Source organism: Podarcis vaucheri, assembly GCF_965113315.1.
Source record: "Podarcis vaucheri genome assembly, chromosome: 2".
Lineage (NCBI taxonomy): Eukaryota > Metazoa > Chordata > Lepidosauria > Squamata > Lacertidae > Podarcis > Podarcis vaucheri.
In genome coordinates, this window is record NC_138760.1 from 125,224,863 (window position 1) to 125,249,945 (window position 25,083).

At 45.4% G+C, this 25,083-nt stretch overlaps 2 protein-coding genes and 1 long non-coding RNA gene across 3 annotated transcripts; 1 reads left to right on the forward strand and 2 right to left on the reverse strand.

The window, feature by feature from the left end:
* Positions 1-5,037: 5,037 nt before the first annotated feature.
* On the reverse strand, positions 5,038-11,313 carry LOC309526208 (uncharacterized protein; the record flags this gene model as incomplete). Its single annotated transcript, XM_082212122.1, has 2 exons — positions 5,038-6,704; positions 10,257-11,313. The coding sequence occupies 2 exons, from the start codon at positions 11,311-11,313 to the stop codon at positions 5,731-5,733; spliced, it is 2,031 nt and encodes a 676-aa protein (XP_082068248.1). The 3' UTR covers positions 5,038-5,730.
* A 3,557-nt stretch (positions 11,314-14,870) lies between these two features.
* On the reverse strand, positions 14,871-16,183 carry LOC309526158 (uncharacterized protein). The gene has a single exon (XM_082212073.1). It carries the CDS (start codon positions 16,002-16,004, stop codon positions 14,907-14,909), a length of 1,098 nt encoding a protein of 365 aa, XP_082068199.1. The 5' UTR covers positions 16,005-16,183; the 3' UTR covers positions 14,871-14,906.
* A 1,334-nt stretch (positions 16,184-17,517) lies between these two features.
* On the forward strand, positions 17,518-23,510 carry LOC309525516. Its single transcript, XR_014216371.1, has 3 exons — positions 17,518-18,029; positions 19,307-19,426; positions 23,239-23,510. It is a non-coding gene; the product is annotated as an uncharacterized lncRNA (long non-coding RNA).
* Positions 23,511-25,083: the final 1,573 nt, after the last annotated feature.

A 25,083-nucleotide genomic window follows, 5' to 3' on the forward strand; every position in this document is an offset into this window, starting at 1 on the left:
TAGAAGTATCAAGCATCATCATCCTGGCTGTGGCATCAACAACACCCTGGGCTGGAGTTTTACTTGGGACACTGGAGTCTCCTTTGCTGTAAACTGGACCCTCCCCTGAGCTGATTTTCTGCAAACACGTCTTTCTCACGCAGGTGTTGGAATACTGCCAGATGTTTTCCTCACCTACAATGCACACATCCTGCTCCTTAGCAGCACCAGGAATTGTCCGTACCGTGATTTCCCAGGGGGATCTGCAACTTCCTCCAGGAAAAAGGGGTACATGCTCCTCCTCCTCCTCGACTGGGTGGGCTGGGTGGGCTTTCTTCTGACCCTCTGTTCTCTTGTGGATTATGGGCTTTTGCCTGATGGGTTCCCCATAGACAATGCACAGGTCTGGCTCCTTGCAAGTATCAAACATCATCATTATGTCTGTGGTCCAACTGGGCTTCTTGCAATCTTCTTCTTAGCCACAGGCGTCTTCTGTTTCGTCTACTGGCTTCCACTTTCCCTTTGCCTGTTTAGGAAAGTAGATTGATAGAAATAAAGCATCTTGAGAAACAGGAAATACAGAGAATTAGAAGCACAGGAGTATCCCCGTATGCACACTGGACACTCTCCTGTTACTGGTTTAGGAAAACAGCTCAGATATGAATCTTTTCCTTCATGATCCTCATGTACACAAGAGAATAGTAACTTTGGCCACTTAGCTCAGTACTGTCTACACTGACAGGTAGCAGCTCCCAGGGTTTCATATGGGAAGCCTGTCCCAAGCCGTACATGGAATCTTAGAATCATAGAGTTGGAAGAGACCACAAGGGCCATCGAGTCCAACCCCCTGCCAAGCAGGAAACACCATCAGAGCACTCCTGACATATGGTTGTCAAGCCTCTGCTTAAAGACCTCCATAGAAGGAGACTCCACCACACTCCTTGGCAGCAAATTCCACTGTCGAACAGCTCTTACTGTCAGGAAGTTCTTCCTAATGTTTAGGTGGAATCTTCTTTCTTGTAGTTTGGATCCATTGCTCCGTGTCCGCTTCTCTGGAGCAGCAGAAAACAACCTTTCTCCCTCCTCTATGTGACATCCTTTTATATATTTGAACATGGCTATCATATCACCCCTTAACCTCTTCTTCTCCAGGCTAAACATGCCCAGCTCCTTTAGCCGTTCCTCATAAGGCATCGTTTCCAGGCCTTTGACCATTTTGGTTGCCCTCCTCTGGACATGTTCCAGTTTGTCAGTGTCCTTCTTGAACTGTGGTGCCCAGAACTGGACACAGTACTCCAGGTGAGGTCTGACCAGAGCAGAATACAGTGGCACTATTACTTCCCTTGATCTAGATGCTATACTCCTATTGATGCAGCCCAGAATTGCATTGGCTTTTTTAGCTGCCGCGTCACACTGTTGGCTCATGTCAAGTTTGTGGTCAACCAAGACTCCTAGATCCTTTTCACATGTACTGCTCTCAAGCCATGGAGATACTGGGGACTGAACTTGCCACCTTCTGCAATGCAAGGCAGGCACGCCACCATTGAGCTGCGTTCCTTCCCTCTAAGACTCTTTTAATCTTTGCTCCAGGAAATGTTGCAACCTCCACCTGCAGAAGCCCTAATACACATCCTGTCCCTCTTTTCCTTTTTGTTGTGGACTCCAGGCTGCAGCTCTGTCTTAAGCAAGATCCCCCTTCTTAGTGAAAAATGTAAATAACGCAAAACACAAATGGCAAGAGGATGCCTTCCGAACCCCACCCTATCTTAACCTCCCAGGGGAAGAAATCTCTCTCTTGCACCCTTCCTTGCTACCCACATTCCTCCTCCTGCACAATGAGAAATCCCTTGTTTTCACTTTCTCATTCTTCCAAAGGCCTGTCATCCTTGGACTCACATGGGTCCTATCTTGAGTTCTTGGTAGGCTCCAGCTCACCCCTTCTGGTAGTCATTGGTGAATTCACAGACTTTCCTTCTTCATCTCAAGCCCCTTCACTGTCCCACTTGGGTGTTTGCTCAGAGAAATGGATCCAGGTGTTGATCGTTTATGTGGGAAGTGCAAAGGCTGCTGGGAATTGGAGTTCACAGAAAAACAAACTGTGGCAGGCCGGAAGTGTGATCTGAAAAGAGAAATTAAACAGCAGAGAGAGAAAGACCGAAATGCCCTCTTTTCCCCTCCTGCACTTTGAGTTATAACTTTCTTGTTTTTTGTTTTTGTTTAAACTGTGGCCCAGTTTCACATACTGTCAATATAATAACATCAACTTTTGTGGTTTTTTTAAAAAAAGATTTTGACCCTGATAATGTTAGCTTGACCATAAGCTAGTCCAGCATTCTATTTTCTACAGTGGCCAATCGGATAGCTCTAGGAAGACCAGTTACTGGACGTAGAAGACCCAGAATCTGGTGTTGAGAAGTTGAGGGGTCCTGAACATGATGGTGCTATTGTGCATCAAACCTTTTGTAGCAATGAATTTTATACACTGTAGGGTTGCCATATGTCTGGGAAAACCTGGACATGTCCTCTTTGGGGGCGCAACATGACAACCTGGGAAGACTTTCTTTTTAAAGGAAATGTCTAGGTCTGGGGAGGGTTATTTGGGCTCAGGCAGCTGGAGACAGGCCTGCTGCTCCAATGGTTTTAACTGTTTGACATTTGTGTGTTTGGTTGTTCTCTGTTATTATTGAGGGAGTGGAGATGTGTCTGGAAGGAGAGGAGCTGGGAAGAATAGCAGAGTCCCCCACCATAGTGGTTCAGGGTAGGGAGAGGTGAGGGAGACTGGGTTATGCCCAGATGGCACACTCCCTGCTGGTGTTAACCCTTGCCAGTCTTCAAGCCATCAGGCTGAAGCCGGATAGACGGATAGGACCAGTGCCTAAGCCAATACTGTTCTTACCTGTAACCAATAAAGTTGTTACCAATTTTAGCCCATTAATCTTAATTATGGTGTCTTGTGTCATTATTTACCACTGGTGGGAGGCGGGAACTCACCACGCAAAGCCACTTCCTACCTTGGGGCCTGGTAGGAGTTTTTTCCACTTAGCAAATTGGCACCGGCCATTTGGTTTTTTGCCTACCTCGTAGCAAATCGTCACAACTTCTCTGGTCTTGGCAGTTAGGCATTGGTAGGGGGATTGTTATGTAGATGAGATGGGGGGAGGAGTGCCATCCCCCAAATATTGAAGGGTAGTTCGGTAAAGGATTCCGGGGGGCGTTGCCTTGTCCGAAGCCTATAGAGGTCAGGGCCTAAAGCACGCCCCCAAGCAGTGACCCCGGGGGAGTGCCTAGTTGATGTGCATCAGCACGGCTCCCCCTGCTGGTGTTAACCCTTGCCGGTCTTCAAGCCATCAGGCTGAAGCCAGATAGATGGATAGGACCAATGCCTAAGCCAATACCGCTCTTACCTGTAACATATAAAGTTGTGGCCAATTTTAGCCCATTAACCTTAATTATGGTGTCTTATGTCGTTATTTACCACTGGTGGGAGGCGGGAACTCGCCACGCAAGGGAGATGCCTTTTCCAGAGTTGGGTGTACCGGAGGACGCTCTGAGTTCCCCAACCTGGGGAATTGATGATGGTTGAGAGAACTGCTGGTTTTGGGGGACATCAATGTGAGCAATTTCACTCCTCCGATACTGCAGATGAGATTGTTGAAAATCACATGCCTGTTTGGGACGATGGTGGGAAAGGAAGACAGTCTTATCTCTCCTGCTGTGGGTCCTATTATACTGTACTTTCACTTTTATTTCTTTCTGTTTGTTCTCTCAGAGCTGGAGAGAACGGACGTCATTATGCTTTTGTCTGTACCTAGTGTGTAAATAAAGAGTAGATTAGCTCTACGATGTCTCACGCTTCTTGCTGTGTTTTGCCAAAAGCTTAGTGTGCATATATCATTATGATGCATGTCGCTAGAAGCACACTGGAGAGAAGAGAGATGCCTTTTCCAGAGCTGAGCGTACCGGAGGACGCTCAGAGTTCGGGGGGCTTGCAGGTACCCCCAGGGCATTTTCCAACCATCAGCACCAATGCAACTGGCTGTGGATGTCATGATGACCATGGGTCTGTCTCCACATGTCGCCGCCCGAGGCATGTAGCCGGCCACATTCTGGACCTTGTTTTATCAATTGGGCTGTAAGAGGGTGTTGCAAAAATGTGGGCTATTGACAGCAGTACCATTTAGGGAACCTGAGAACAGGCCTTTCCTGAGGTGCCTCCTCGCTCCTGGAACGCTCTTCCCAGGGAGGTTCTCCTGGTGCCTTCCTTCCTTATTTTTAGGCACCAGCCTTTCAGCCAATGAGTGAATGCAGAGCTGGGAGTGATTTGTGAGTGGTTTAGATACCAGGCAATAGGAATCCCCCGAGTCCTCAAAAGCTGCTTCTCCCTTCAAGTGTACTTATTCTGATCCTTGTGCCTTTAACAGCTGTGTAGCAGGCAGAATTTCAACAGGTTAAGCTATTTCTCAAAGGGAAATAGAACTATGGGGAAGCTTTCTCATTCTGTCTGCCACAATTTCAGTTACAGGTGCGGACAATGATTTATGGTTGATAAAATCTTCATATATTCAGAGGACCGAGTCTTACTAAATAAAATCCAACTTGTCTTCTGCAATTCACCAATATTTGAGGGTTCTTTGAGCATCTAGGGCAAAGTGGTTTAACCATCAGTTCCTTTCCCTCAGTAATGCTGGAAACTGTAGCTCTGTGAGGAGAACAGCAGGTCTGCCCTTACCCATCTCAGCACTCTTAACCTTTAGCTCCCAGAATTCCTTGGGGGAAGCCATGACTGTTTAAAGCAGTATCACATTGCTTCCACTGTATGGGAAACCCAGCAATATGGGCGGGGTATAAATAAAAAAATATTATTATTATTATTTATAATTATTATGTTGTGAATGTGCGCTAAGTGTGCTGCAAACTGCAACCTAAATTGGAAAGCTGCATCCATTTTTTGTTGTGAGGAGCCAGAGAAAACAGAAGAGTACAAACTGTAATATTTATGCAACTTTATTATTCAGGATTGGTAGTCTCAAAACAAATCTAAAAAGCAGAAGCAGCTACTGTGCCAATTTTACATTTCCAACAGGGGAGCCTCTAAAGCCTTTCAAACTTCCCTTCCTTCCTTGGGTCAATCCTTCTCTTTGGTTTCAAAAGCCTAAAGAATCACGTAAATTATCCCCAACATGGTTAATTCAGCCGGATGAATTTATTGGGGAGAAATTCCCAGGGTCAAGAGAGAAAGGTGCTGGTTGACTTTGCTCTGGCCAAGGAAAGAGCTGAGTTTTCTCTAGATTCTCCCAAGAGCAATTTTCATGGCATAACTTATTAAAATGAAGGCACTTTATTATATGTAAAAAAACTTTTCAACAATCACATGGAATCCACACAAACAATAAACAACAAGCCAGTTGAGGCAATGAGTTTTAGTCACTTAAAAGACTCAAGAACCTGCCCAAAGCATGTATTATGTGTGTGTATTGGGAGGTTCAGGTGGGGACAGGCCTCTGGGTGGCTCCTGTGACGCCCAAAAGATGGACACCGAGGCTGAGGTCACATTTGCACCACCCCTTTAAAGCACATTTATAGCTTTTCTATGGTTTGTTAAAATAATTCTGGAAACAGTAGTTTGTACTTCATAGACCTACAATTGCCAGCTCCCTTAAGAACTGAAGTTCCCAGGATTCCTTGGGGGGGGGGAAGCTTTAAAAGTATTGTGTGGATGCGACCTTCTTACCATAGTTGAAGTTACATGCTTTAAATCCGCTGTGTGTTCTCACCTACATAAGGTCTCAATTCATCATCTAAACTCTGACTGAGATTTGAACCCTGGTTGGGCGTCTCCCTTGTGTGGTGCTTTTGATGCCTCTTGAGGTTTGATTTACGGGTGAAGCTCTTTCCACATATTGAGCATTCATGGGGTCTCTGCCCTTTGTGAATGCTCTGATGATTAGTAAGGGTTGACATCCTAGAAAAACATTTATTACAGACTGAACATTTGAAAGGTTTCTCCCCTGTGTGAGTTCTCTTATGTACTGTAAGGTATGAGCTGTGTGCGAAACATTTCCCACACTGAGAACATTTGTAGTGCTTCTTTGTGTGAGTTCTTTGATGTGCATTAAGGTATGAGCTGCGTGCGAAACGTTTCCCACACACAGAACATTTGTAGGGCTTCACCCCTGTGTGAATTCTTTGATGTGCAGTAAGGTTTGATCTCACATTAAAGCTTTTCTTGCACACTGTACATTTGAAAGGCTTCTCCCCTGTGTGGGTTCTTTTATGTACTTTAAGGTTCCATTTATTGCGGAAGCTCTTTCCACAGTCTGCACATTTATGTGATTTCTGTCCTGTGTGAATCTTCTGATGGTCAGCAAACTGCCTCTGATTCCTGAAGCTCCTGCCACACTCCAAACAAGTAAATCGCTTCACCTCTGTAGGGCGTGTGGGGCTGTTTCCATTGCTTCTGCTCCCACTGCTTATTTCTCCAGATTCTGCCGTTTGAATTGTTTTCTCCTTTTTGGATGTTCTCAAAGAATCTCTGTTTTCTGGTTGTTCTCCTTGCTCAGTGAAGAAGCTACTTTGAGGAACGATGGATTTGTCTGTCTTCCGTTTTCTGTGGCTTCTCTTTTCCCTCCTTGGTCCATCGTGACTCAGGAGGTTCTGCTCCACCATCTCATCCTGTGCTGTTTTCAAAGTTTTCCTTCTGTTCTGTCTCCACTGCACAACACCTGCTGGATAAAGAGAGAAGGAAAACATGGATGTCATAGAGAGATGGAAACAGAGTGATTCAGTCTAATATATTTTGTATTTTGTTACACTTTTGGGGCCATTGCTGCCAAAGCGGGCAATGAGTTGCCATCATGGGTGACCTTTCTTTCCACTCTGCTCAATATCCTGAGTCTGGTTTTGCCATTGCGTCAGATTCACCAGCAAGTTCCTAATCTTTAGAGCAAATATTTTCTCAGTCTGCAGGTGGAAGCTTACATTGGCTTTAGGAAGCATAGCTATATTTTTTGTCCATCATGAGGTTAGATCAAGATTTCTAATTCTTGGTGCTTTGAAACTTTTCTAGTGCTCATGAGCAGACAATACAGCCAAAGTAGCAGACTACGAACATAGGGAAAGTAGTTGTGAAGAAATAACAAAAAATCAAAAAGTACCCAGCTAAATTGAAAAATTTGTCTACAAGGCTTACCGAATTTTTCACTCTATAAGACGCCCTTTTCCCCTCCTAAAAAGTAAGAGGAAGTGTGTGTGCGTCTTATGGAGCGAATGCAAGTGGGAGGCTCTGCTCAGCACTCCCCTTAAAGAGCCGTGTGGAGCGTGTGTTGGGGGCTTTTCCCTGAGGAGGAAAAGCGCTGTGATCCAGCTGGCTGTCCTGGCTTCTGGGATTCAGAATTTTCCCCCTCTTGTTTTCCTCTTCCAAAAACTAGGTGCGTCTTATGGTCTGGTACATCTTATAGAGCGAAAAATATGGTGTGTACACACACACACACACACACACACACACACACACACACTGTGTACAACCCAAGAACAGTACAGTTTCCCCAGCAAAGAGTCCTGCTGTTTCCCCAGCAAGCAGAACCTAAATAGAGTAGGTTCTATGACAGAGCCAAAGTTTCACCAGTCTCCAATTGCAAGTTTAGATTGGCTTTAGGGAGCATAGCTATGTTGTTCGTCCTGGTTAGAGCAAGATTTCTGATTCTTGATGCATTGAAACTGTGAGGGTACTGCCATCAGCTCAGAGGCGAGTGGTGGAAGAGCAGTTGTGTTACAGAGAGCCTCCGAAGATCTTGCGAAGCAGTTCTTCCTCTGCAAGGAGGGAAGCCCTGCTTCCAGTGGGGAAGGGGCGCAGGGCGCAGGGATCAGAAGATGCTAGGGAGAGCCTCAACACCGAGCCTGAGCAAAGGGGAGGGGAGGCAAGTACCCTTTTGCCAGTGTCCACGTGTGCAGTAGGTTTGTGCACAGACAGAGAGAGGAGAAGGATGGGGGTCACACGACTGTTATGCTGGGTAAGGTATAAGGACCGCCCATTCCCAGATTCTGCTAGCGACTGAGCAGACATGGACTTGTGACGCTCTGCACTGTAAGATAGGTTGTACAGATAATAAAGCCTGGAGAAGACAGGTTGGAGTCTTGCCTGTTTGCTCTCGAGCAACCACACCATCACCTGACAGAAACTTTTCTAGTTCTTAAGAGTAGAATATACAGCAAAATACTATGAGCAACAAATGAAACATCAAAAAGTACATAGTTAAATTGAGAAATTTCTGCACAAGCCTTTGTTAGCAATTTCACTCTTCCGAGGCTGCATTTTGTGATTAGTGGAAATTACACGGTCTGTCGGAAAGGAAGTGTGAGAACCGGATATAGTCCTATCTATATGTATTATGTGATGTACTTTCACTTTTGCCTGTTCTCTTTCGGAGCTGAATGAGAGAGAGCGTCATGATTCTGTGTCTGTGTAATATAGTGTAAATAAATACATAGTTTAGATCTTGTTGTTGTTGTTTAGTCGTTTAGTCGTGTCCGACTCTTCGTGACCCCATGGACCAGAGCACGCCAGGCACTTCTGTCCTCCACTGCCTCCCGCAGTTTAGATCTACGGATGGTTCATTCTTCTTGCTGTGCATTGCCAGAAGATTAGCGTGCATAAATCAAGTTGCTTTATGTCGCTGGAGCGCCCTGGAGAAGAAGGGAATGCCTTTCCAGAGCTATGCTCTCCGGAGGACGCTCGGAGATCGGGGGGGGGGGGGGGCTGCAGATAGCCCAGAATGCTCTCCCAGCAGGCTTACATATATATAAAACTCAAGATCCTGTTTTTATTCCAAATGATTCTGGTAATTAAAGGACCAGGGCAATTTATGGAATGACAAAAAGTACTACCGAGGTTCATCTGGCAAGGGAAAAAACCAAGGATAAAATCTAAACTTTTAATAGATAAAAAAAGGAAGAAGTGGATTCTCAATGCCAGATTTGAAACTCTATTACGAGGCATCCTGCCTGTGTTGGTTGAAAGAGTGGATAACATTGGAAAATACGGATTTACTAGACTTGGAAGGTTATGATAACAGATTTGGGTGGCATTCTTATCTTTGGTATGACAAAGTAAAGTTTATAAAGGGTTTCTAAATCACGTGATAATAAATAATAATAATAATAATTTATTATTTATACCCCGCCCATCTGGCTGGGCCTCCCCAGCCACTCTGGGCGGCTTCCATAAAAACCAAAAATACAGTAAAATCACACGTTAAAAACTTCCCTGAACAGGGCTGCCTTAAGATGTCTTCTGAATGTCAGGTAGTTGTTTATCGCTTTGACATCTGCTGGAAGGGCGTTCCACAGGGCGGCCGCCACTACCGAGAAGGCCCTCTGCCTGGTTCCCTGTAGCTTTGCTTCTCGCAATGAGGGAACTGCCAGAAGGCCCTCGGCGCTGGACCTCAGCGTCTGGGCAGAATGATGGGGGTGGAGACGCTCCTTCAGGTATACTACAGAAATCAATTTATGAACTTTGGGACAAATATAAAAATCTGTTAGAACGAAAAACACCATGGTGACTATCTCCAGTAGGGGCATTGACTGTTAAAAAATTAAATATTGGGGGAAGGTGGGCCACCTATGGTGAGATATGGATGGAAACCGATAAAGGATTAAAACTTCAATCATATAATCAAATAGAAGAAGTACTTAGGGGTTGGTTGCAATATCATCAAGTAAATGATATATTTAATGGAGATAAAAGAAATTTAGATTTCGAAAATAAAAAATCTAGATTTCAAACCGAATTGTTGGAGCTCAAAGTTAAATTGCTATCAGAGATGTATACAGTGGTACCTCAAGTTGCATACGCTTCAGATTACAGACTCCGCTAACCCAGAAATAGTACCTCGGGTTAAGAACTTTGCTTCAGGATGCGAACAGAAATTGCTGTGTGGCGGTGCAGCGGCAGCAGGAGGCCCCATTAGCTAAAGTGGTGCTTCAGGTTAAGAACAGTTTCAGATTAAGAATGGACCTCTGGAACAAATTAGGTACTTAACCTGTGGTACCACTGTATATAATTTCTTTTTAAAAATTTCTGCACAAGCCACACACACACACACACACACACACACACACGCACACGCACACGCACACACAACTCAAGAGCAGTATTGTTTCCGCAGCAAAGAGTACCTACATAGAGTGGGTTCTATGACAGTCAAGGCCTGGAGCTCAGAAGGAATTCAGCCTGGGATTTCCCTCCCCAATATGCATTACCCGGGAGTCCCATTACTTACCAGTATCCATACCTCTCTGAGCTGTGGCTTCACAGGGGGCTCTTCCTTGAAAAATGGCCTCCTGACTAACCATTTCCTCGTACCCAACGCAGGAGTCTTGTTCCTTGGTGGCATTAAGAACGGCTTGGAAACTAGATTCATTGGGGCCTTTCCAATCTTCTCCGCCAGCAACAGGCTTAACTACATCCTCCCCTGGTTGTGTTTCCTCAGGAAACCCAATTCTGATATGGACGGTGGGCTTTTGTAGGACACCTTGCTCATACACAATGCAGATGTCTTGTCCTTTAGAAGCATCAACAACAGTCTGGGCTGGAAGTTCACTGGGGACCCTGGAGTCTAGTTTGCTGTGAATGGGACTCTCCACTGAGAGGGTTTTCTGCAAACACGCTTTTCTCTCGCAGATGTTGGGGTTGTGCCAGATGTTTTCCTCACCCACAATGCACACGTCCTGCTCCTTAGCAGTGCCAGGAACTGTCACCACCATGATTTCCCAGGGGGACCTGCAACTTCCTCCACGAAGAAGGGGTACATCCTCCTCCTCCTCCTCGACTGGGTGGGCTTCCTGCTGACCCTCAGTTCTCTTATGGACGATGGGCTTTGGCCTGATGGGTTCCCCATAGACAATGCACAGGTCTGGCTCCCTAGAAGTATCAAACATCATGGTCCTGGCTGTGGCATCAACAACGGTCCGGGCTAGAGTTTTACTTGGGACACTGGAGTCTCCTTTGCTATCAACTGGACCCTCTACTGAGTGGGTTTCCTGCAAACATACCTTTCTCTTGCACGTGTTGGAATACTGCCAGATGTTTTCCTCACCTACAATGCACACATCCTGCTCCTTAGCAGCACCAGGAATTGTCTGTACCGTGATTTCCCAGGGGGATCTGCAACTTCCTCCAGGAAAAAGGGGTACATGCTCCTCCTCCTCCTCGACTGGGTGGGCTGGGTGGGCTTTCTTCTGACCCTCTGTTCTCTTGTGGATTATGGGCTTTTGCCTGATGGGTTCCCCATAGACAATGCACAGGTCTGGCTCCTTGCAAGTATCAAACATCATCATCGTGTCTGTGGTCCAACTGGGCTCCTTGCAACCTTCTTCTTAGCCACAGGCGTCTGTTTCGTCTACTGGCTGCCGCTTTCCCTTTGCCTGTTTAGGAAAGTAGATTGTTAGAAACAAAGCACCTTGAGAAACAGGAAATACAGAGAATTAGAAGCACAGGAGTATTTCCGTATGCACACTGGACACTCACTAGTTTAGGAAAACAGCTCAAAAATGAATCTTTTCCTTCATGATCCTCATGTACACAAGAGAATAGTAACTTTGGCCACTTAGCTCAGTACTGTCTACACTGACGGGCAGCAGCTCCCAGGGTTTCATATGGGAAGCTCTCCCAAGCCCTACATGGAGATACTGGGGACTGAACTTGCCACCTTCTGCAGTGCAAGGTAGGCACTCCACCATTGAGCTGCGTTCCTTCCCCCTAAGACTCTTTCAATCTTTGCTCCAGGAAATATCACAACTTCCACCTGCAGAAGCCCTAATACACATCCTGTCCCCCTTTCCCCTTCTGTTATTGACTCTGGGTTGCAGCCCTGCAAGGACTCTCCCTTCGGCAACTGAGGCCCAGAGAAGCAGCCCCTTGCAGAGGTGTGAGATCAAGTCTGCATTTCAAATGCCACAAAGGAGAAGAAAGAGGGGGGAAACAGGGACCCCCAGTTCAGAATTTTCTGCCTAATGTCATCACGTCTTACCTTGAGTTCTTGGTAGGGTACTTTGAGTGCTGCATATGTACGCTAGATTTCTGACATTCCGCATGTTATTGTTTTATGAAAATAGCTCACAATGTAATATTTCCTTCATGATCCTACACAAGAGAATAGGAGTGTTGACCACTTAGTTTAGGACTGTCTGCATGGACTGGATTGAACCTGCAACCATCTGCAAGGCAAAGCAGGTACTCTCCCACTGAACTGCATTCCTTCCCCCTAAGACCTTGTTGATACAAGAAAGAAGATTCCACCTAAACATTAGGAAGAACTTCCTGACAGTGAGAGCTGTTCGACAGTGGAATTTACTGCCAAGGAGTGTGGTGGAGGCTCCTTCTTTGGAGGTCTTTAAGCAGAGGCTTGACAACCATATGTCAGGAGTGCTCTGATGGTGTTTCCTGCTTGGCAGGGGGTTGGACTCGATGGCCCTTGTGGTCTCTTCCAACTCTATGATTCTATGATTCTATGATTCTATGATCTTTGTTCTACGAAATGCAGCATTTTTGCTCCTTAAATGTAGCATCTTCCATCTGCAGAAGCCCTTATACACACCCTGTCCCTCTTTTCCCTTCTGATATCGACTCTGAGTTGCAGCTCCCCAAGAACTGTCCCTTAAGCAGTCATGCTCCTACATGGACACTGCCCCTTAGTGAAATATTTAATTAATGAAAAAGCCAAGACCCCACCCCAGTTTACCCATCCATGGGAAGAATTCCCTCTCTTGCACTCTTCCTTGCTGACCATATTCCTCCTCCCATAAAACTGGGGACCCCCTTGTTGTCACTTTCTCATTCCTCCAGAGGAATGCCAGCCTCCTTTGGCTCACCCAGGTCTTCTTAGGACTAAGGCAGGTCTACATTTGAGACCCAGAGCAGCGGCCCCTTGTGAGATCAAGTCTGCATTTAAATGCCACAAAGGTGAGGGGGAAAACAGGGACCCCCAGTTCAGAATTTTCTACCCAAATCCCAGCATGTCTTCTCTTGAGTTCTTGGTAGGCTCCAGCTCACCCCTTCTGGTAGACACTGGTCAATTCACAGACTTTCCTTCTTCATCTCAAGCCCCTTCACTGACCCACTTGGGTGTTTGCTTAGCTAAATGAGGCCAGGTGTTGATCGTTGATGTGGGAAGTGCAAAGGTTGCTGGGAATTGGAGTTCACAGCAAAACAAACTGTTGGAGTGAGGAAGCATGACCTGAAAAGAGAACTCAGACAGCAGAGATAGATAGATAGAGCAATGGATAGATGATAGATAGATAGGTGATAGATAGATAGATAGATAGATAGATAGATAGATAGATGATAGATGATAGACAGAGATCCTCTTTTCCCTATGCGTTTTGATTTATTGCTTTTTTGTTTTGTTTTGAATTTGTTGTTGCCTGGGCTATTGTCCTCCATCTTAGGAAGATGCAGCATTCATCCATCTCATTGGACATGTAGATAGTGGTACTTAACTGTTAATGTCAGCTTGGTTGTTTGTTTATGCAGCAAAGAAACCAAAAACATAATGTGTAGTTTGGGTGGGAAATAGATGATGAGCATTTTCACATTGTACTCCCAGAGTGGCTGGAAGAAGCCGGAGAACAACCCTTAGGCATCCTCTCCAAATCGGAAGCCTAGAGTAACTGGTAGGATCATGTGCTCAGTCATGCAATGGCTTTCAAAGAGAATTGCACCCATTTATGACAGATGAAACTATTGATGGCTACTATTCATGATAGCTATGCCCTGCCCCATGGTTGGAGGCAGTAATGCTTTCAAATACAGTTCAACGAGTGCCTCTGTTATCGTATGTTTCGGCTGCCGAATGCCGAAAACCCAGAAGTGTTTCTGGTTTTCGAACATTTTTCAGAACCCCAGCGTCCAGTGCGACTTCTGCTTGTGTGCTAGAAGCTCTTGCAACCACTCAGAAGTTGCCCCTCGGTTGTTGAACGTTTCGGAAGCTGGATGGGCTTCCGGAACGGATTGCGTTCGTCAACCAAGGTTTGACTGTACCAGAATCCTCTTGGGGTGAGGTCCTGCTTGAAGGTTTCCCCTGGGACATCAGGGTGGCCTCTGTGTAAGGAGGCATACACGGCATGTACAGGGCATGCACAACGTCTCTACGTACAGGGCATGTGCGCAATGCCACGCATGTGCCGTACATAGCGGTTTGCCACAGGCGCTGCTCAAGCGCCATACGGATGGCGGTGGGATCCCTTCGCCACCGCTACAGCTGCAAGCGGATGATCCTGCCACCATTCATACGGTATTCGAGTGCCAGTGGTGGCAAACCGCTGCGTACAGCACATGTGTGGCGCCACTCGCATGCGCCATACATAGCGATGCTACGCATGCGGCACTGGCGATTTGCCCCACCCTGGTTCCTGGTTAGCCTTCCTCCATCGCTGGGCAGCCATGGCTTGGGGAATACAGATTGGCCCAGAGGTTGTGCAGCCATGTGCAATGAGAAAAGCCGTACCAAAAACCCCAAACTAACAATTTAATAAACGCTGCAGTAGCATATTTAAAACTACAATCTTGACAGGAGGCAAGAGTAATAAAAAGAGAAGCAAAAGGAATAAAAAACATACAAAATTTATTGATGAATAGAACAAACACATTAAAATACTTATAGAAGCAAGTGCCAAGTAAAACATGCATTTAAAAAGAAGTACCAGTGATTGGAGCAATACACTGAAGTAGAAGAATGGAGAAACAGAAGCATTTGCAAGATCTTTCTGCCTCTCCATTGCTGTCTTGTGCCGATTAAACTGACGTGAAATGAGTGCGCTATCATAAAAGCTTTCCCCACATTTGTGGGTTATTTAGTGGGAAATGTCTTGTGCTGATTAATTGGATATTTAAAAAGGGTCTTGCTTCAGCCTGAGAAACTCTGCGATGTCTCCTATTTATGCTTCAGTTGATGTAACCCAAGGCTTCCGCTGCACCCAAATGTTCTGGAACAAATGGAACATACAAAACATTTCTTTTCAGGGCGGGTTACATTATGTTCAACAAGACTTGGTTCAGAAGCATGGCTCAGGCCAAAATCTGGCTCCTCTCCTCTGTGAATTCTCTGATGTGCCATAAGGGAGGTGCTGCATCTGAAGCTCTCTCCGCATTCTGAGCATTTGTGAGGTCCTTCTTCAATGTGGATTCTGTTATGTTTAATGAGATCAAACGGAGAAGTAAAGTCCTTGTTGCATTTTGAGCATTTGTATGTTTTCTCCACTTCATGGGTTCTCTGGTGTGCGTTGAGATCTATGCTACGATCGAAGCTCTGCCCACATTTTGAGCATTTATAAGGCTTCTCTTTCGTGTGGATTCTTTGATGCTGCCTAAGGTTGGATCGGGTAATGTAACTCTTGCCACATTCTGAGCATTTGTATGGCCTTTCCCCTGTGTGGGTTCTCTGGTGTACTTTCAAGGTGCTCTTTTGATTGAAGCTCTGCCCACATTCTGAGCATTGATAAGGCTTCTCTTTCGTGTGGATTCTTTGATGCACCCTAAGGTTGGGTTGAGTAAGGTAACTCTTGCCACATTCTGAGCATTTGTATGGCCTCTCCCCTTTGTGGGTTCTCTGGTGTACGTTGAAGTTGGACTTGTGACTGAAGCTCTGCCCGCATTCTGAGCATTTATAAGGCTTCTCTTTAGTGTGGGTTACTTGGTGCGAGGCAAGGTTTGATCTATGACTGAAGCTTTTTCCACATTCCTCACATTTATAGGGCTTCTCTCCCGTGTGACTTCTTTCATGCAGAACAAGGGACGTCTTGTACTTAAAGCTTTTCCCACACCACATACATAAATAGGGGGCCTCTCCTGTGTGAAATCTTTGGTGTTCATAAACGTTCCACTTGTGTTTGAAGCTTTTTCCACATCGGCTGCATTGATAGGGTCTCTCTTCCACCTGAGTTCTCTGCGTAACATTCCCGTTCATCTCTTTGGGCTCAGACTCCGTTGACAACATCGCACAACGTTCTCCTTCATTCTCAGTTACCTGCATATCATCTGTTGAAATAAAGGGGAGAAAGTCTTGATGGGACCCCAGAGGAGAAGGAAAACTTCCGTTGGCTCTCTACTAAATGTGTGGTTTCATTCATTGAACTTGGCTATTTCCCATAGTGCGAGTTATTTATTTCCCCCTATGTCTGTTAGAATATGCTGCTAAAAGACACCTTGCCCAGCAGATCTTTCCTTTTCTCTAAAGCAGGAGGTTAAGAGATTGAAGGGAATATTAATGGTTTAAGAATTACCGGTAGCTTACTGGAATTAGGTAAAGGTACAGGGACCCCTGACCATTAGGTCCAGTCCTAAACCAACTCTGGGGTTGTGGCGCTCATTTGGCTTTATTGGCCGAGGGAGCCAATGTACAGCTTCTGGGTTATGTGGCCAGCATGACTTAAGCTGCTTCTGGCAAACCAGAGCAGCACATAGAAACGCCGTTTACCTTCCCGCTGCAGCAGTACCTATTTATTTACTTGCACTTTGACGTGCTTTCGAACTGCTAGGTTGGCAGGAGCAGGGACCAAACAACCTTCGGATCAGCAAGTCCTAGGCTCCGTGGTTTAACCCACAGCGCTGCCCGCATCCCTTTACTGGAATTAAACAACAGTATACTGCTGAAATTTGATGTGTTTGTTGGTTTGCATGCTCTGGCGGAACAATTAGGATACAAGTGCTTGTATAACCTGGGACAGGGTTTTATTTTCTTATGAAACAAAATCACTTATTGTTAATGCATTGGCACAATTCCTGATTTTCTTGTCTTCCAAGATAAATAAGAATTTATTTATCTGCAGTTCATATGGTGACCAGTAGGTGGCCATGCCAACTGCAGCATTAGGAACAGGTGGCTGACCTAGGTGAACTGCGGGGGGGGGGGATATGCAAGGATGTGAGATATAAAAGGGAGGAGCTTTAGTCAAGTGGGGCGGGGAGGACAAAGGGGTAGGGGAAGACGGAACTTGCCTACAATCCTGCCCTCCTCGTTCTCCTCGTTTTCCTTCTGCAGCTGCCTCTGCTCAACTAAAACTGGAGTCTGGCCTGCATCAGGGAGATTTGCAGCCTCCTCTTCCTTCTCCTCCGGTATCAACTGAAACAGCAGAAAGGAATCCTTTCAATAGCTGGAGCAACAGTCCACGCCATCTTTTTCACTCACCCTCTGCAAGTGAGAAATTAGGGCTGTGTTTGTTCACACCACACATTTAAGGTGTGCCCATTTATTGCACACACACCCAATCTCCAAGTGGTGCGGTATTCCCAGGGGTTCCATGCGCTTACCGAGGGCTCAGTTTCCTCAGAATGAGGGACAGCTGAGACTGTGGTATGTTGATAATAAATGGTTTATTTACACATCTAAGCCACCTGAGCTCTGATGGAGGGGCTCACAGCATTAATGCCCCCCCCCCAGGGTCTTGCTTCTCCAACCTGCCATAGCAGCTATTTTGAGGCAGGTGCCCCCAGCGCTCTAGATGGGCTAGATAAAACAATATGGAAGAGGCAGCCCTGTCTAGTCTACTGTGGCCTGCACATGGCCTTCTCAATCACTAGAGGGACAGGGCATGTTATGGCCAGCAGAGCCAGACTAGAGTCTGGTGGTGCAGTTCCCAAGAAATTCCACCAGAGGGCTGGAGCCTTTCGCTGATTGGCTACAGAGTAAACTAGACACCGAGGGGGGAGGAGCATCACTTTTGGAGGGAAAATGAATGGAGCCATTTCTGAGGGAGAGAGTTAGATAGGGCTGGATTTGAGAAGACGGACAGGATTTGATTGGAGATGTTAGAGCGGGTTCAGGTTGAGGGATAGGGTTCAGGATAGGATTTGATGGAGAACTGGTTCCTATTTGACTTGAACATCCACACTGAGGATGTTAGCAAGAGGACAGAGCCTCATAGCTTTACATATATGGAGAAAGTGTTGAGGGTTTGGGAAATGTAGACAGACAGGAATGTTCTGGAAGGGCTGAGACTGAGCCAGGAGAGGGAGAAGCTGTGGGAATACAGACTCCATGGGTCTCGAGTTCTTCTAGGTAAAGAAGACTCCTAAACCAGTCCCCTGGGTCTATTATTCCATTTGGAATAACTCAGGAATGAGATGATTAAAAGAGTATGTAACTGAAGAAAAGTGCCCCTCACTCACGGACCAAAGTATTAATCCGCTGTGCTGTATTAAATGTATTTAACTGAACCACCTGTCATAACTAAGTAGCAGAAACTGAACCGAGCATTTTACCACCTCTTCTAGAACCTAAACATCTAACTGAAGTGGACCAACTGATTTTTAGCAACCAAAGTTTAAGAAGAGCGGTGCCTAGAGCATTATGTTTAAGCCTGTGGCATCTTTATCAAAGTTAACTTTTACTTGAAAGAAGTAATGAAGTAAAGAAGTAAAGAAGAAAAGAATGCATTTCCTGACCCGCTTTATTTCACTCTAATCTACTATGTGGTTAATTAACTGTGGTTAATTATAGAAATTTGTGCAATTGGCGTACAGTGAAGAGTGTGTGCTATATTTAATGGGGGGCAGTTAGCATAAGATTGCCAGATTTTTTTCAATGAATCCGGGGACACTTTTCAATTTCAATAGGAATGATAGGATTTTGTCAGGGGACTGATTTGTAAATCCGGGGACTGTCCCCGGGAAACGGGGATGTCTGGTAGCCTTAAGTTAGTGGGGTGAGTCCACCACACTATTAATTGGTAGTAAGCGGGTGGGTCTGCCGCAGAGCTCAACCCTTGGATCCACAACCAATCCTCTGGCAGCATAACAGCCCATGGTAACTAAACGCCCACCAATTTAGATCCCTTTAAAATATGATTGGCCTCAGCCCAGTATACCTGAAGGAGTGTCTCCACCCCCATCGTTCTGCCCGGACACTGAGGTCCAGTGCCAAGGGCCTTCCGGCAGTTCCCTCATTGCGAGAAGCAAAGCTACAGGGAACCAGGCAGAGGGCCTTCTCGGTAGTGGCATTTAGAAGAAATCTGAAGGCAGCCCTGTTTAGGGAAGTTTTTAATGTGTGACATTTTAATGTATTCTTAATTTTTGTTGGAAGCTGCCCAGAGTGGCTGGGGAAGCCCGGCCAGATGGGCGGGGTACAAATAATAAATTATTATTATTATTATTATTATTATTATTATTATTATTATTATTATTATTATTATTATATTTATGGAAGTGAAGGCTGTCAACAGCTACTAGCCATGGCGGCTCTGTTCTGTCTCCCCAGTCAGAGGAGGTAATGCGTCTGAATACGAGTTTTGGGAGACCGCAGAAGAGGAGAGAGCTCTTGTGCATGTTTCCCCACAGGCATCTGTTTGGCCACTGAGAGAACAGAATGATGGACTAGATGGGCCATTGGCCTCTGCTTCTTAATTATTTCACCTAGAAGGAGAGCATGGCTTCGACGTCTCCCGGTTCTTCATACCAGTAAGCAGTGCTTTTTTCCTTTAAAAATGTTTAGGGGTACTCTCATTTTCCTACTCATATTGAAATACTGCCCCTTAATGAGGCCAGACTTGGATTCACAAAATGTTTAGGGGTCTGCGTACCTCTGCGTCCCACACAAAAGAGCACTGCCAGTGAGGATTCATAGAGTCATGGTCCTCCATGGGTCACAGATACAGGTCTCTCCACTCTGGAAGAGAATGCGGGATATGTAACGGAGACACCCAAGATATTAGGGGTATTCCCACACCCAGAGAGCTATGAGGAAGGGCATCGCGTTAAGCCAGGCATCCCCAAACTTGGCCCTCCAGTTGTTTTGGGACTCTACAACTCCCACCATCCCTAGCTAACAGGACCAGTGGTCAGGGATGATGGGAATTGTAGTCCCAAAAACATCTAGAGGGCCAAGTTTGGGGATGCCTGCGTTAAGCAGATTTCCTCCAAACACTACACCGTGACCCTCATCTATTTGTGCATGTACAGTCGTACCTTGGTTTACATATGCTTCAGGTTACAGACTCCGCTAACCCAGAAATAGTAGCTCGGGTTAAGAACTTTGCTTCAGGATGAGAATAGAAATCGTGCTCCGGCAGCAGCGGGAGGCCCCATTAGCTAAATTGGTGCTTCAGGTTAAGAACAGTTTCAGGTTAAGAAGACACCTCCGGAACAAATTAAGTACTTAACCCGAGGTATCACTGAATTCTTTTCTATACAGTTTGCAAGGAACAAGCAGTAGTTAGAATCAACCACAAATATGGGTTTAAATATGGGCCCTATGCCTTTATCTAAAGAAGCATTGTAATAGACCACAGGCATTATTCCAGTCTTAATGTTTTGATTCATTGGCTCTTACTATATTTTGACAATCTGTACTTGCTTTTGGCTTGAGATGGGATCATTGTACATTGTGTCAACTGCTTCAATATTTTGCTGTACCAAGCGGTATATATGTTAGTAAAATGAATGAATGAAATGAATGCTTGGAGGAAGCCATGTCTGTTTAAAGAAGTGTGGCATCTGAATATAGACTGCATTTTTAATCAAGGCATATATTGGCTTATATCTTGATCAGGTTCCTAAATTAAATGGGCTTAGATTTTCAAAAGTATTCATGCCAGGCAGACCAGCTGCTTAAGAAAACACTGACAGTGTTTTCCTCCCAGACAAAGGGCCCCCCCTTGATTTATAGCAGAAAACAATTCTCAAAGTCGTAAAAGCTGGAATTACAGACTGAGTGAGGACACTGACCCTACATGTTATAAAAAGGGCAGAGACCAAACATAATTAGGAATGGGTAAAGTAAAATAAAACCATTAAACTTGAGCCACAGGACAAAAGGCCAAGGGCACATGGGAAAAGGGGAAGAGGCTTTTTCTCCTATTTTATTTTGAGGCTGTAAACTGTTTCTTCCTTTTTACTTTGAGGAAGTTTATCCTTTTAAAAGGCTACCTATGTTATGTATTAAATATATTGTCTTAAATGTAATTATGCAAAGGATTTAAGAAATGCTAGATTTCATATAGTTGTATTTAGCCCCCCTTGTCAGACAAGAGACGCCAAACGAGCCCTCATGACAGATGGCTGTCAGACCTTTGTTTAAAGACCTCCAAAAGGAGATATTTCATTGATGATGCATGAGAATATGAACCCAAGGTCTCTGACATCTGTTCAAGATAAAATTTTAAAATTATTAACCATCTGTTTTGGAGGGCAAGGAAGACAAGAGGTGAGCTGGTAATTAAGATTCCTTGTTGAGACACATGTAAGATATATTACTACTTATTTGTCATTTATAGATGTAACAATATATAGCTCTTTGTGTTCCATATAAGGACAGGAGGATATGGGTGTATCTCTTAGAATTAATTATAGCAATCAGCCAATAGGAAATCCAACCAGGCTGATTGAACAGAGGCAGCCACAGGAGGAGCAAAGGGGGCTGGATTAAGGGAATATAAGTGCTGGCCATTATGGCAGGAGGCCAGGCCAGAGCTTGGTAACCATATACCACTGTGCCTCTTATTTATTTGTCTGACAAATAAATTATTTTTTTAATTTCTCTGTTGCTGCGTTGAATATTTCATTCCAGCTAAGCGTTAACCACAAGCAGGGTGCTACAGAAGTACCTTTAAAAGTATGGCATTAATGTGGTCATTTATTTTTTTTACACCGGCAAAGTACACCTACTCCTAAGGATGCTGCTGCTTCCTGGCAGGGACTTTGAGGTCCAGCTCCCCAGCAGTGCAGTCTCCAAACCTAATATTCCTGCTTCAAGGACACCTCTAACAAAAGAAACGTTGAATGCAAAAGCTCCTTTACGGAAGATGATCAATCAAGAAAGAAGGGAAACTGAAACTGAAACTAAACTTGGGAAAGCCCCTCCTTCCGCCTCCCACTCCCAGATACATTAACCCAGAGCTTTCTAAACTGTGTGTCGCCACACAATAGTGTGTTGGCTGAAGTATGTAGGTGTATTGTGTGAATTCTTCCCATGCACCTCCTGGGTCTGGAAAGGGGTTAGTTTAACCTGCAGTTTGCTGGAAAAACTGAATAGCTGCGTCGGAAAATGATGCATGTCTAAAAGGCGTTGTCACCAACATGCATTGTTTGGAAACCTATACAATAAAGCCCTTTTCTTCTTAATATTGTGGGTTTGAACCAAAGTCTGTTGCCTGTTGCAATGCCACTCCCGACATATGGAGGGGGGTGTTGCGGGCTCACGCCCCATTCACACCCTCGTGGGGCTGGCTGCAGCCCCGCAGGACTTGGGGAATCCCAGGGTCATTAAGATTCATCATTCATCGTGCCAGCCAATCGGCTGGCGGCGGGGGCGGTACTTGTAAGGTGCATTTAAGGTTGGGGCAGCCCACGCTCGCCCCTTTCTTTTGTTTCTCGTTGTTGTTAGCCGCCCTGAGCCCGGCTTTGGCTGGGGAGGGCGGGATATAAATAAAATTTATTATTATTATTATTATTATTATTTCAGCAGCTGCGGTTTCCCACCTTCCCACCCTTTGGTTCTCATCTGGACTTTGCTATGGGCTTCGGCTGGTCACCGCAAGGGACCTGGTAGGAGTTTTTCCATTTGGCTAATTGGCTATATTTTGGAAGCCACTTGGTTTTTTCCCCTACCTCGTAGGAAAACGTCACAACACCTTTGGTTTTGGCGGTTAGGCATTGGCAGGGGTATTATTATGCAAATGAGTTGTGGGGAGGAACGCCATCACCTCCCCCAAATGTTGAAGGGTAAGTCGTTAAAGGACTTCGGGGGCGGGGCGTCGCCTCATTCAAAACCTATGGAGGCTAGGGCCTAAAACACGCTCCCGAGCGGTAACCCCTCGGGGAGTGCCTAGGGATGTTCATCTCGGGGGCTCCCCCGTTGGTGCTTAACCCTTCCCAGTTATACCGGTTAGTCTGATAGGGCCAATGCCTAAAGCCAATACCGCTCTTACCTGTAATCAGTTGTGGCCATTTTTCGCCCATTAACCTAAATTCTGGTTCCATCTGCGGGAGGGGGCGGGAATCGCCACGCAACAACACTTTCCTCACCAAATTCCACTCCCACCACTAGGCACCTCCCAGATTCCATTCTCCTCTGAAGAAATGAAAGAATTCCTTTAACTCACCCAGGAAAGTAGAAAGGAAAATGGGTCTACTATCCAGCCCCAATGCAGCACTCACTCTGGGGGTGGAAGATTAAAAGCTAGGATGTCAGCGCCCAGGAAGCAGAGCAGAAATGGGAACTCTATGTTAAGCTTCTCCTACAAGATCCCATGACGTTTTCTCTTGAGCTCTAGACAGGTGGTGCTGAATTTAGGACTCGCCTCTTGCATCCCAGACTTATTCTCCCCCAGCTGTGCACATGCTCAGGTAAATGGGGCCAGCTGCTGATTGTTTCTGAGGGATTTGCAAAGGCTGCTGGGAAATGAAGTTCACAGGGAGGAAAACAGAGCCAAGACCAGCAACCAGGCAGCTGAGAGAGAAAGATTCCCTCTCTCTCCTCCTGCATTTTGATTCCTAGCCTTCCTGGTCTCTTTTAAAATTTAAATCCAAAATTTATTTTCATATATATTTTCCACATAGGAACATTAAAAATAAGAAGGGAATAAGAAGGGAAATAGGGAAGACAGATTGGCCCACAGGCCAGAGATTCTACAGCCATGTGCAATGAGAAAACCTGTTTAATAAACGTTGTTACCAGTATGTTTAAAAGTGCAACCTTGACAGGGGCCCAGAGTAATAAAAAGGGAAGCAAAAGGGGTAAAAACCTACAAAATTTATTCGTGAATACAGCAAACACATTAAAATACTTCTAGAAGCAAGTGCCAAGTAAAACATGCATTTAAAAAGAAGTTCCAGTGATTGGAGTAATACACTGAAGTAGAAGAATGGAGAAACAGAAGCATTTGCAACATTTCTCTGCCTCTCCATTGCTGTCTTGTGCCGATTCAACTGACGTGAAATGAGTGCGCTATCATAAAAGCTTTCCCCACATTTGTGGGTTATTTAGTGGGAAATGTCCTGTGCTGATTAATTGGATATTTAAAAAGGGTCTTGCTGCAGCCTGAGAAGCTCTGCGATGTCTCCTATTTATGCTTCAGTTGGTGTAACCCAAGGCTTCCGCTGCACCCAAATGTTCTGGAACAAATGGAACATACAAAACATTTCTTTTCAGGGCGGGTTACATTATGTTCAACAAGACTTGGTTCAGAAGCATGGCTCAGGCCCAAATCTGTCTCCTCTCCTCTATGAATTCTCTGATGTGCCATAAGGGAGGTGCTGCAGCTGAAGCTCTCTCCGCATTCTGAGCATTGGTGAGGTCCTTCTTCAATGTGCATCCTGTTATGTTTAATGAGATCAAACGGAGAAGTCCTTGTCGCATTTTGAGCATTTGTATGTTTTCTCCACTTCATGGGTTCTCTGGTGTGCGTTGAGATGTGTGCTATGATCGAAGCTTTGACCACATTTTGAGCATTCTTAAGGCTTCTCTTTCGTGTGGATTCTTTCATGCTTCCTAAGGTTGGATCGGGTACTGTAACTCTTGCCACATTCTGAGCATTTGTATGGCCTCTCCCCTGTGTGCGTTCTCTGGTGTACGTTGAAGTTGCACTTGTGACTGAAGCTCTGCCCACATTCTGAGCATTGATAAGGCTTCTCTTCGGTGTGGATTCTTTGATGAACTGTAAGGTTGGATCGGGTAATGTAACACTTGCCACATTCTGAGCATTTGTATGGCCTCTCCCCTTTGTGGGTTCTCTGGTGTACGTTGAAGTTGCACTTGTGACTGAAGCTCTGCCCGCATTCTGAGCATTTATAAGGCTTCTCTTTAGTGTGGGTTACTTGGTGCGAGGCAAGGTTTGATCTATGACTGAAGCTTCTTCCACATTCCTCACATTTATAGGGCTTTTCTCCCGTGTGACTTCTTTCATGCCTCATAAGGGATGAGCTGGTCTTATAGCTTTCCCCACACCACATACACAAATAGGGGGCCTCTCCTGTGTGAACTCTTTGGTGTTCATAAAGGTTTGACTTGTGTTTGAAGCTTTTTCCACATCGGCTGCATTGATAGGGTCTCTCTTCCACCTGAGTTCCCTGTATAACATTCTCGTTCATCTCTTTGTGCTCAGGATCCGCTGACAACA

Excerpts from the sequence above, each read along its gene's own strand:
- LOC309526158 (XM_082212073.1), bottom strand. The coding sequence starts at position 16,004 with ATGCAGGTAACTGAGAATGAAGGAGAACGTTGTGCGATGTTGTCAACG.